The sequence below is a fragment of the Galeopterus variegatus genome, unplaced genomic scaffold, assembly GCF_000696425.1.
Source record: "Galeopterus variegatus unplaced genomic scaffold, G_variegatus-3.0.2 Scaffold1273, whole genome shotgun sequence".
NCBI lineage: Eukaryota > Metazoa > Chordata > Mammalia > Dermoptera > Cynocephalidae > Galeopterus > Galeopterus variegatus.
Genome location: NW_007727384.1, coordinates 29834 through 41931, shown reverse-complemented (window position 1 = coordinate 41931; position 12098 = coordinate 29834). Strand labels below are relative to the sequence as shown.

The 12098-nt window shown below is 40.2% G+C and overlaps 1 protein-coding gene across 1 annotated transcript in view; it reads right to left on the bottom strand.

Moving 5' to 3' along the window:
* Nucleotides 1-4548: 4548 nt before the first annotated feature.
* Nucleotides 4549-12098, bottom strand: part of SLX4IP (SLX4 interacting protein) — a gene marked incomplete at its 5' end in the record, with an annotated part of 31996 nt that continues 24446 nt past the window's right edge. Inside the window, 2 exons of the mRNA XM_008576006.1 lie at nucleotides 4549-7814; nucleotides 9238-9338. Of these exons, the coding sequence (XP_008574228.1) occupies nucleotides 7094-7814; nucleotides 9238-9338 (822 nt within the window). The remainder of the gene's footprint in view (nucleotides 7815-9237; nucleotides 9339-12098) is intronic.

Genomic DNA, 12098 nt, shown 5'->3' with positions numbered 1-12098 from the left:
GCCCCCTCCTATAGCTAGTTCACCCCCTAAAATAAATCAGGCTGGGTAATGAATGAGGTTTTAAGAAATGTAGCTGAACTTAAAATACAAGGTCAGTATCTCATCCTAGGTGATCCTTTGGAGGATGAGAGATTCTCCTGATTTTCCCACAGGGTTATTTCAGATGCGCTTTTGGAGCCAAACTATTTTAAAAGCGTTCATTCTTCCACTGCCCTGCCAAATGCTAACTTGAGATTCACACGCACTTTTAGAGAGCCTATTAATGATATTAATGATCAGGGATCAAAGGCAAACCCCAGAGGTTTATGTAAAAATTTCAGACAATTATTTAGGTGCTTTAAACACTCGTCTTCTGAATGAGGGTAACGATTTCTCAGTGTTGGGAACGATGGTGTGTTCGGATGTGTAAGGGTCCAGAGGGGCAGAACAAACGCAGAGGGACACATCTGCCTGTGTGACTGCAAGGTGTGCCTACTGACAGACACCTTCTCCCCAAAGCCTTTCTCACTCATTTGTTTGAAAGCAGCTTCACTTCTGATTTGCAGAAAGCCCCTCTTCTAAGGGATACTCAGCTCTTAGTAGACCTTTTGTCTTTTAACATTCAGTACTCACACACACACCAAATTTTTAAACAATAGTTCTTAACTATGGCGTCTCATGAGATTCATTACTTGAGGAGCTTTAACAATACTAACGTCCAGGCCAAACCGCAGAGATTCTGATTTAACTAGTAGCTACCCAGGTGATTCCAAGGTGTAGCCAGTGCAGAGAACCATTTTTAAATAGTGGAAGAAATTAAGACATGGGAGTGGTATGTTTACCTCAGGATTCTAAGAGCCATGTGTGGCACTTAGAATACTATAGATAATTTTATTTACCAGATGAAGAAACTGAGGCCCAAGAGGTTAAGTGATTTGTCCCAAAACATAAAAAACTAGTAGCAAAGCCGCAGCCTGCAACCAGTGTTTGCGGCTTGCAGCACCATGCTGTTACGCAGTCCCCAGATAGATCCCAGCCCCGGCCCATGTCCAGGGCAGGGCGTCTTTCCTGTGCATTAGGCCATATGGCAAGCCCCCTAGACCAGAACAATAAGAAGAAAGGAGCTATGCCCCATCAACTGCAGTGGTTCTCAGCATTTCATGCACATCTATTCAAATGTATTATTCTAACCTGATATTGAAATGCTTCTGAAAAGTTACATACAGGACCGGATGGGAAGTGTACTTAAAAGCAACCAGAGAGACTTGGGATACTGAAATAAAAGGCAGTGTAACAATAATTTCTTGAACTCTCAAAAGGGGAGAACAGAACTGAGGACACCAGAGGTGGGAAAAGGGGAGGAGGAAAGGGGATTAGGGAGAAAAAAATAAAATTAAAAAAATAAATAATAAAAATAAATAAAAGGCAACGTAGAGAAAAAGTCAGGGCTTCATCAGTCCTTAACAAGGACTAGATCCACTTTGAAAATGGAAATGAATCCACTTGGGGAATGTCAGGATTCTCTGGAAAGGAGTCAAGGTCACATACTTTAACCCCTCACACGAAATCTATCTCAACTCACAGTTGGGAGGAGGAGTGGGAACAAATCCACATAGTCCACATCATAAGGAGCATCCCCAAACCTTGTCAGTCAATTTAATCACGATGTTTCACATTGGGTTTTCCATATCTAAATCTTTAGGGCCAAAGGTTTAAATGTAATGTTCCTTTAACAACGTATTCAAAACCTCGGAATTGCTTTAAAGAGGAAAAAAATTTCTTATAAATAGAACATAATTTAAAACAGCATGTCCAGAAAAGGGCATTTTTGGATGTGTATTCCTTGGAGTTAATTCACTTATTTTTGGAGAACAAAAGTAATACAGACTAATTAATTTTTTTAAATAATTTTGTTCTTTATTCATAAAACAGGTACATTTTCACCGCATAACAGTTTTATTCCCTAGGCGTGCACAACTATGTACGCTATTTAAATAGTTGAAAAGAAGACAAATGAGAAGATAAGGTCAATGGGAAAAAAGAGCTCTCCTGGTGATTACCGCAGTGTTTGGCTTTCTAACTTGATTGAATAAAGTTATTCTGGGGATCTGTCAAATTCACACATTCAGTCACTCGATCAGATGTTTTAGTGTCAAATGTATGTAGTTTTATTGATTTTTGCTCAAGTAAAAAAATCAAAATTTTTGATAAGGAAGTAATGATAATTATAAGGTAATATGGTATATGTTAATATTATGCTGCAAAATGAAACTTATTTGAATATGATTAAATTCAAGCCCAGTACTGAGTAGTTCTAGATAATTAAAGATAATTTCATCCGTTCAAGTCCCCTCTGTTAAGCTGCACATTGACATATATTTGTTTCCAGTCTTGTTAAATAAATATAGAAACCAAATTAGAGGGAGTTCTGCAGATTTCCGAGAATTTAATTATACCCTTAAATTGCAATACCAATGATATATATGGTTAGACTTCTGTACTGAGTAATTACCTGAATTAACTTCATTTTACAATGCTTAATTTATTTTGTACTAAGGAAGGCTTTAAATTATTTAAGAGAAACTAGCTTAATTTTGATTTTTTACTTGCTCCAACGTGTTTCAATTCATTAGTGTTTCAATAACAAGGAATGAATTCTCTTGTCTTGACAAACCAAGTATGGAAATTTCCTCATAAGAGAAAAGAAGAAATTAAAATGATTTCCTTATTCAAGTCACAGCATGTTAAATAGAGAATTTCTGGATCTTAGGAAAGCCTTTTGTTGCCTCAAAAAGGGCCACTCACTCCGGTGCGCTAACTGGCTGAGCGCGGTGCGGACGGCACCAAGCCAAGGGTTGCAATCCCCTTACCGGTCACAAAAAAAGACAAAATTTTTTTTAAAAAAAGGCCACTCACTAAGATTTTGTGAAAATATTACAGTAGGGCCTGCCAAGAAGGAATTCAAGGAAACTGAGAATGGCGACACTGTGATCCCAGGCCATTCTCTTGGGCACAGAGGTTTCTTTCCCTTAAGTGTTCTGCCCTTGCCAAGCTCTTTCTGAAATCAAAGGCTACTGATATGTACAACAATCAGTGCAAAACTCCAAACATGACAGCAAAAGCAAACAATTACACTGTGATCTCATTGTTGTCCCCAAGATGTACCTTGAGATATTTCATTCAGAGATAAGCTATATTCTCCATAAATCAAAATACAGAGGGTTTTTATGACTCTTGTTTTTTATAAAATGAAACACACTTTCCATATTTCTTTAGTATTAAAGTAAGGGAACAAAAAAGCTGCAGCACTCACCACCCTCATCCCAATGTTTGCTCCTGCATATCTAACAATTCATATGCCCATCTGGGTGACAGGTGACCTCCAGTGGCAAAGAAAAGAAAATGTGTAAAAAAAATCACACCAACTGTTCCCAGACATTTGTTTATGGGCATTTACATATGCCCATCTGGGTGACAGGTGACCTCCAGTGGCAAAGAAAAGAAAATGTGTAAAAAAATCACACCAACTGTTCCCAGACATTTGTTTATGGGCATTTAAAAAAAAAAATACAAAACAAAAAAACACCAATCTATTAAAATGTCATTTAAAAGCACACGAAGATGGCTTAGAATCCACAACACTGAGAAAGTTAGGGAGTTCAAAGTCATAACGTTAATCACATTGGATTGACATCTCCTCCAAGCAACAAAGTCACAAGAACTTGAATATAAATTTTTTGTTATGCTTTATTTTGTTCCTATAATGTTTTTTACATACTTAATCTTCTAGCCTACACTTTGATACCCTTCAAAATTCATATAAACTTTATCTCCTTTAGGTCACCTTGGGAAAGTAGGAGTGGGGTTACACCTACAAGTGCACAGAGATCTCTGGGAGTTATCTCCTTCATTCCCAGGGAAGAGAGAGCCTCCTATGGGCAAGAAAACTTTGTATAACTGATCTAGAGTCCTATAGCATCTATTGCTGTACATGAGAATTCTAGAGGGGGACTAAAGTGCTGAAGGTATCTCTAGCCAGTTTCTTCTGGTTTCTTCTCTATTCCTGGGACATAAATTTTCTCTACACATTTGATCTGTTCATCCAAAATGATCCAGCAATCAGACTGAGGCTGAACTATCTAGAGAGAACAGTGAGAGGTGGAGGTGCAGGGGACCACAGAGAACCAGGGAAACACAGGAAAAGCTCATAAGGTAATAAATACTTATCATATGTACAGGAATAGAAAAATGCCTGGAATTGAGTCAGGTACCTTTGGGAACAATTGGATTTTAAAGGGTTAAATATACTTGTCATTCCAGAAATTCTTTAAAAAATTTTTTTAATTGATTATGCATATTCATGGATACAAAGCTGATTATCACCACCCGTACCCAAGATGTAATGATCAGATCAATACTATCAGCATGCCCATTACCACAAATTGCAATTATTCCCCATGTCCCCCACCCAATTATTCCCCAACCTTCCTCCCCCTTCCCCTTTCCCCCTTCCCCCACCCACAACCCTAGGTATGCTCTCTCCCTCTGTTAATTTAGGTACTAAGTGGTTAAAGAACTTATTTTTTACTAAGAATACTGACAGAGTCTCAGACTTTCAGATGTAAAATTATTATGATTACTAAGAATATCAAAACATATACCATTCTCAATGGTAGAGAATTCTTCATATCCCATCCAATAAATAAAAAAAAAACCTGGCAGCCACTTTCTCCTTTGTACATCCAAATATCCAAAGAATCACACGATCACTCAAGTAACAAGAGATCCAGGGGTGTTTCAGACGTGTGCAAGAAAAACGCTTAAAGGCAAAATTCCTCAAACACATGCCATCATGTGGAGCTGCGAGCCAGTCCTTCCATGAATCCTGTTAAAATCCCTTGTACGTGAAGGTTGTGAGAAGGACCACGTGAATCTACGACCCAAGGTGCTACTTTTCCTCTTAGATCATAGTAATTGTTATTACCCCAAATATACCAAACTCTAAAGCCAAGACTTTTCTTGAAAGAAAATCATTATAAGTATTGGCCTTAACCACCAAGCCTAGGCTAACCAGTGAAACAAAAACTTCTTAGTAGAAACTTTCTCTGATGACTTAAGTTTGAGTATCTCCTCCTAGTTTGGGAGCAGGCAGCAGCTAGTGTTCTGGAACGGCTGCATTTTTTATTATAGACTCTTCCAGGGAGCTGTTATTTGGCTATCACTTGGGTTAGTACTTGTGCCCAACCTGTTTATAAACTGTTCTAATAACTGTTTCTGTTGAAGAAGATTCAATGACCCACAGAGATCCTGTCTTCAGTAAAGGGCACACCTAGAATATTGGTCCCTCCAAGAGAGGAGGAAAACTGATATTCTCCCACATTCTCAGGAGGTTTCCACTCTGTGCAGTCTACCCCTACTGTATAAGCAGAATCAGCTCCACTGAGGTTAGTATTTTGCTGGGCTCCCTCTTCTTCTATGGATTCCTTTGGCTGGAATTAAATGGGAGCAGGCAAAAAAGCTAGCATGGAAGATAAAAGGCCACCAGTGGGCAGGGCTATGTTTCTGGTGGAGGTGTTGAGGCTGAGAAACAGGAAGGGCATGGGTTTCCAGGCAGGGTGTGGAACACCAAAGTAACAGCATCTACATCCACAGCCAGGCTTGCTGACCAAGGCTGAACTTCATGACTCAAAAAGGTGCTATGAAATATGACTGCTTCCTAATGAGTCTTACCCTATAATACAAGTGGGGAAAAGAGATACAGGGAAGAACAGAATGAGGTGGGATAAATCACTAATTCATCTCTAGCATAAACCTACACTGGGCCTGTTTCCATATTCTTGTATTTTGGGGGGCCTTTTCTTGGTTATTTTTCTGCTAACTTCAACACTTTGGGGAATATACTCAATTTTCTTTATTACTTATGGGAGGTGCTGCTTCAAAGGACCACCCAGTGTTGAGCAGGAAAAAAAGACATATTGGATGGGTGGCATTTGAATATGATTTCTTTCCTACTTTAGCATGAAATTGGGTTAAGAAAATCTTTAGTAGGTAGTAAGTGTCCATCAACATACTGTGATTCACTATGTGACATTTCAGCAAGCCCACTGGAGACATTAGCAGGTGATGCTGCAAATGGAAGGCTTCTGTTTTGAAATTTCAACTTCCGGTGAAGCCTTCCAGATGAGAATCTGGAAACTATGGCCACCGAGTTCCCTGTAGGTTCTGACTGGTTATGAACCTAACCAAAGTCTTAGAGGTGGGGCCAAGCTACTCACCTGAGCTACAAGCAATAGCAAGTCTCTCCCATGTCTTCTCCTAATGCTGGCTGAATTATCCTTAAATTTCTGGCAATTGTAAGGGTAAATAACAGCTGGGTGCCGTGGCTGCCATACTGTCGAACCTGAGAACATAGTGATTCACACTGAAGCCAGATGGTTTACAAGTTTGAGAAGAGTATGAGGGTGTACATGTCCACACGTGGCCCCAGCTGAAGAGCTGGAGGCCATGGTAGCCTGGCTGGAGGAAATAAACAGTAGGGAGTCTCCATTAGTCCAGTTGTTCTCAAACTTGAGCATGTTTCAGAATCACCCACAGTTTCTCAGTCAGCAGGTCTGGGATGGAGCCCAACATCGCATTTCTAACACATTTCCAGACAATGATGCTGGTCCCAGGACCACACGTTGAGAACCACTAGCCTGTTCCTTTACTGCCCCCTACTCAGGCTGAGGAGCAGGAAGATCGAATGAACCCCTAAAACTGAACTGCAGCACCATGGCAGCGTCTATGTGGCCCATGTGGTCTGCAAAGTGATGTGACAAGGAGGGGCAAACAATTCATGCAAGCCTCAAACGGTCTCATCCCTGACAAGGGTCTTTGTCATTATAATCACTTTCTGAACAGAGTTATACAATATGATGAGAAAGTAGCAATATTGTTAGAACAACCACCCTGGAGGTGACGGCTTTGAAAATGAACCCTAAAGCTGATATATTCTTTCTATTTAAAATAATCATTCTAATCAATTCCTTTAAAACCCCAGCATCTATACACCTGGCTGTCTTGTCACAGGTTTGGCCACTACACCCTCAGCTACAACTTTACAATCCCTTTAGTGTTAATGGCCTCTTTCGTATTTCCTTCTTTTCTTGGTTGGGCTGCTGTGAACTGCAGATAATCTTCCTGTGTTTGTGGCTGAGCCAGTTTGCTGTGCCTGCCCTGTGTCATTTTTCATAATATGTCTGGAGGAGAGATTTTCCAAAACATGCAACTCTTCCTTAGACGTGCTTTTTGCCAAATCTTGTTTCAAAAGTAACCCCGGAACTGACAACTCTGAAGTTGGCAAAACCCTGACAGCTTTGCTTTTTTCCACCATTATTTCTCTTGGGACTAATCGATCACTTCCAAGAGAAACTCTCTTGCGGTGGTCGAAGTCTTCCGCAGAGCCGCAGTTCCTGCGTTTGTGTTGTGTTTTGGCTGCTCGTGGACTTTGTTTTGGACCTGGTGATGCTGACTCACAGCTATAGACAGAGCTCCTGCTTAGAAGCCCTGTCTTTAACCGCTCCCCAGGATGAGGTTTTTGCTGGCTGCCAGTGTCTTCTGGCTGGCTCTGATTAACATTTTCCAGCTTTTGAACAGGAAGCCCCCAGTGGCTCTCAGCTGCCTTTATGTAATCCTTTGCTTGGGCCATGGATTCTGATGGGAGACTGGGTGAAGCCTGACCATCATCCCTCCTCTTTGCTATCTCTGCAATCACTGAGTCACTAGATGTTCCCACAGTGTCCCTGCTGGTCTGTGATTTGCTCATGATGCCGCTTTTTGTTTTAGTTCTTTTCACACTAAAACAAAAAAAAGATTTTATGTTTTATAAAACTACATATGGCACGGTTTCCTCCAAACTGCTCCTACCACATTTCCTACACCTGAAAAAGGAGACATGTACTACCTGACCTCTCCTCGCTTCCCTAGCAAATCTAGAAACATCCCCACCAAATGTATGTTTAAATGCAGACTGTATCAAGCAATAACCTTCACATTTTCCATTATACTAGGATAAATTTTGTTTATCAATCATTGGGTTATCAATGGAGTTACGGTGGAGTTCACATTTTAACTAAGACAAACAGGTATTCATTTCAGATGTTAAAGGTCAATATTGCCTATACTTGATACATTTTTTTTCCAGGAGTAGATGCTCAAATACATCCAAAGCTCAGACTGTGTGTGTGTGTACACAAATATGCACACACACAATTTCTATTTCTGAGTAAAGAATAATCTTCTGGAATTTCTCTCAGGTCACTTCAAGATATTACTCAAATATAACCACCATTTAGCTGATGTCCAGCTTGTTCATCAACCATATGGGAGTAGGACTCAGTTAATATAACTTGAAACATCCTGAAAGAAATTTCGGACAGCCAGCCTAAAACAAAAGGAAGTACAATCATGGCAGTCAAGAGAGTGTCTGTCTGTCTGCCTATATCTAAACCCCTTTTCTACAGCCTGCACAACAGGCAATGTAAACTTCACTCTGATTGTAAAATTAACATTGAGGGGCAGGATGGAAGCTGTAGAGGGAGAATTTAGAAACTAGAGACTTTAACTTCAGCATATAATTGCAGGTTTGTAAATGGCAAAAAATTTCTTCAACCACCAAAATCAAAACATTGAAGCTGAAATATTTATTTTGGCTAAGTTTTAGTGTGGAAACAAATATATATTCATGTTCTTACTGCTGCTATCAGGGGCACAAGGATTATCATAATTATATTAAAGTTGGAACAGGCATCTTAGGAAAGGAATGTAGTTTTTAGATGTCTGTAGTTACTCTGTCAGTTGTATGAAACGTACCACCAACAGGTGCTTTTCATCTTCAAAGAGCTTGTAATTAATTACTCCTTGCAACATACCTGTGAAGCAAGGACTCCATCCCCATTGTCCAGAAAGCAAGAGAAAGAGTCAGGAGGGTGGGAAGAGCAAGTGTATGACTTAGGGTAGGATCAGTGCCAGAGGGGATTTTGTGATTACGCTCCATGCACTCCTGTTTAATTCTAGACTTCATGTTATCTAACCATACACAGAGGCAGTCAAAAATGAGAAAAAGGGTGGGAAGAGCAAGTGTATGACTTAGGGTAGGATCAGTGCCAGAGGGGATTTTGTGATTACGTTCCATGCACTCCTGTTTAATTCTAGACTTCATGTTATCTAACCATACACAGAGGCAGTCAAAAATGAGAAAAAGGAACATGGTGGACTTACATTTCTTTCAGAGCATTTCTCTTGAGCTTTGCACTCGGAGGAAGTGGACTCTCCGCACACTCAGAAAAATAATCAGACACTCCATGGAGAGCTCTTTCTGTCTACTCAGAAAGATAACAAAAGTTCAACCAGAAATCTATCAGCTGAACATGAGAGTAAACAGTTACACTCTGACTGCCCTGTTGAACAGATTTGTTTTTGTAATGACTAAATGAAACTGCTTAGTATTAAGCTATTTTAACTTTTTATCTAGGACTTTAAGGTAAATTGTACCTTCTTTTGGACTCCTAGTTCACACATTTCATACATTAACATGTACCACAAGCATAGAAGACTGTAATGTAAAGGATGTTGATTCCAAACCATCTGGGAACTCATGGCCAGTATCTGATATCGCTGTGGTCCAAACTGTAACAAAAGCCCAGAACCACTATGCTAGGCAGCAGCACGTTTGCAAACTCTGTTCTTCCAGCAAGACTTGGTGGCACAGTGGTCTGTCCCCTGATTATCCTAAGAATTCCTCACATTTTCTCTATTTACAAAAATAGACAATACGATCTTTGCAACATTCAAGACTACATCAAGAGATAAACCTTTTAATACAGGTATTTTGAAAACTGGAATTTGTGATTCTTGGCTACTAAAAATCTGGGAGTTTCTTTTTCCCTTCTATTAACTACTACCAAGGTTTTATATAACGCATAGATTATCTGCCTATCTATCCTTTAATGTTCCCATGGAAGCATCATAAGGAAGTAATTACAAATGTAAAAGCCTCCCAACCTTTGCCAACATCGACCCACTTCATACGCTTGGAATCCTTTCCTTTTGGTTAGCAAGTAGTTAATCCAGACAAGGTGGTAACTTCTTTCATTTTCTGGGAAACTAGGAATTCTTCCCCATCAAATTCCAGTAAAATGCTGCTACTCCAGGAAGTTTTGCTAAGTTATCAGTAGGTCCCTTCTTTAGGCTTACATTGGAATTAACAGTGACCACCCCCAGAGAACCTGGTAGACAGCAGTCATTACTGTTATGCCTGGGTATCTCACAGGCCTATGTGAGCATCTTTCCCCAGTCACTGCCCTGCACCACTAAATATGAGCCTTTAGCTCTCACTAACCATGCCTAAGGTTTCAGACCCAGCGACTGTCACTCAAAGTCATACCCAGTTATAACCCAAGTCAGTTTCAAGAGTTAGTGAACAGAATATTATGTATTTTATTGGATGATACCATTTTGATGCTTCTCCCTTTTATTTTTTTGTTTTATAAGACTTACTATTTGACCAAAAAGAATGACAGTTTAAAAGCTAAGTGAGAGACTGAGAAAGAGAGAGAGATTGAGAGCGATCGAGATTTATGTGTGAAACACTTCTAAACATGCCCTATAAGTACAGTAGATTTTCCCCTTACAGCCACACCCTGTAAGTGCTGTATTTTCAGAGCTGAACAATTAACATAAGGAGCATGAGTCAGGCTTTGAACAACTCTGTGGGAACCAGAAAGCCTTTTGCTATTAGGAATGATGTAAATTCCCCAAGGCTGGAAGAAGCCCACAATGGAAGGCAGACAGGGTCATAAATAACAACAATGGATACTGTGCACACCCCATAAAGTGTGAAGCCACCATAGGGACACTCTTCCAATCTCATATTGGATGTAATCACTGCCTTTATTTATTTTTAAAATTCAGTTTAAAGAGCACCGTGTATTTCCTATGCAAACTTCAAAAACTTCTTTAAGAAACAGAGCAGTCGGCTCTCATCCCACATTCCTCTGACAACAATGGGGGAAATGTCTTTGGAAGACAAGGGACAACAGAAACAGTGACAGAGTGACAAGAGGAAATATCCAGTTCAAAAAGTGTAAAACCTGTGACTTAGTTTTGAAAAAAAAGAAAAAAGAAAGAGAAAGGCAAGACAAGACAGGGTCTCCTGCTTATAAATTAAAACCACATTTGGCAATTTGTTGAAGCAGGCATATTTACATTTGTATGAAGACTGGGTGGGCAGGAAAAAAAAGATTAGACTCCTTCTTCAGCCCTTGAACTGTCAGGTCTCATTAGAAATCTCTTATTCTTACATTTCTAGGGTCAATTCATTCCCCTTTGTCACTAAATCACAGCCTCTGGTGCCTTTACAAACAAGTATTCCTGAGGAAGCAGCTATCACCTGGGAACAGAATTTCCCAAAGGGAGTTGTCCTGATTACTAATGGCTCCTCACATCTGGCATCAGAATGCAACTCACGGCTTATTCAGAGGCAAAAATCCAAAGTGCTGATATACAGTGTGTGCTGAAAAGGTTGTCAGTGCCTCCCAGGTTTACATGGATAACACCACCACTTTTTAGATTTAATGATCTTGTCATCTTCTGCAAAGAATAGAGACAAACCCAACATATTCAAAGAGGCTACCACTTGGCCATTCAAAGTCCAGAGTGAACACCCGATGGGGACTCAACTGTTTAAGAAGCAGATTAACCAAGAGGATATCTTGGGGCCTTTATAAATGATTCTTCATAACCTGGAAGCTAGCTCATAGTGTAGGCCAAGGAATAAAATTCTGCAAAAATTGCTACTTGGTATACTCCATTCCTGGCCACCTGCCCCACTACCATCCTACCCCCCATTTTGTTTCAATTTTGGGCAATACTTTGACGATTTTAGATTAAAATTTCTACCTGTGGAGAGTATCAATATATAGTTCTAGGGCAAAACCATAGAAGTAGGGAAGGCTGGGCTGGCCCGGTGGCACACTCGGTAGAGTGCGGCGCTTGGGAGTGCGGTGGCGCTCCCGCTGAGGGTTCGGATCCCATATAGAGACCGGTCCGCTCACTGGTTGAGCGCAGTGCGGGAGCGACAC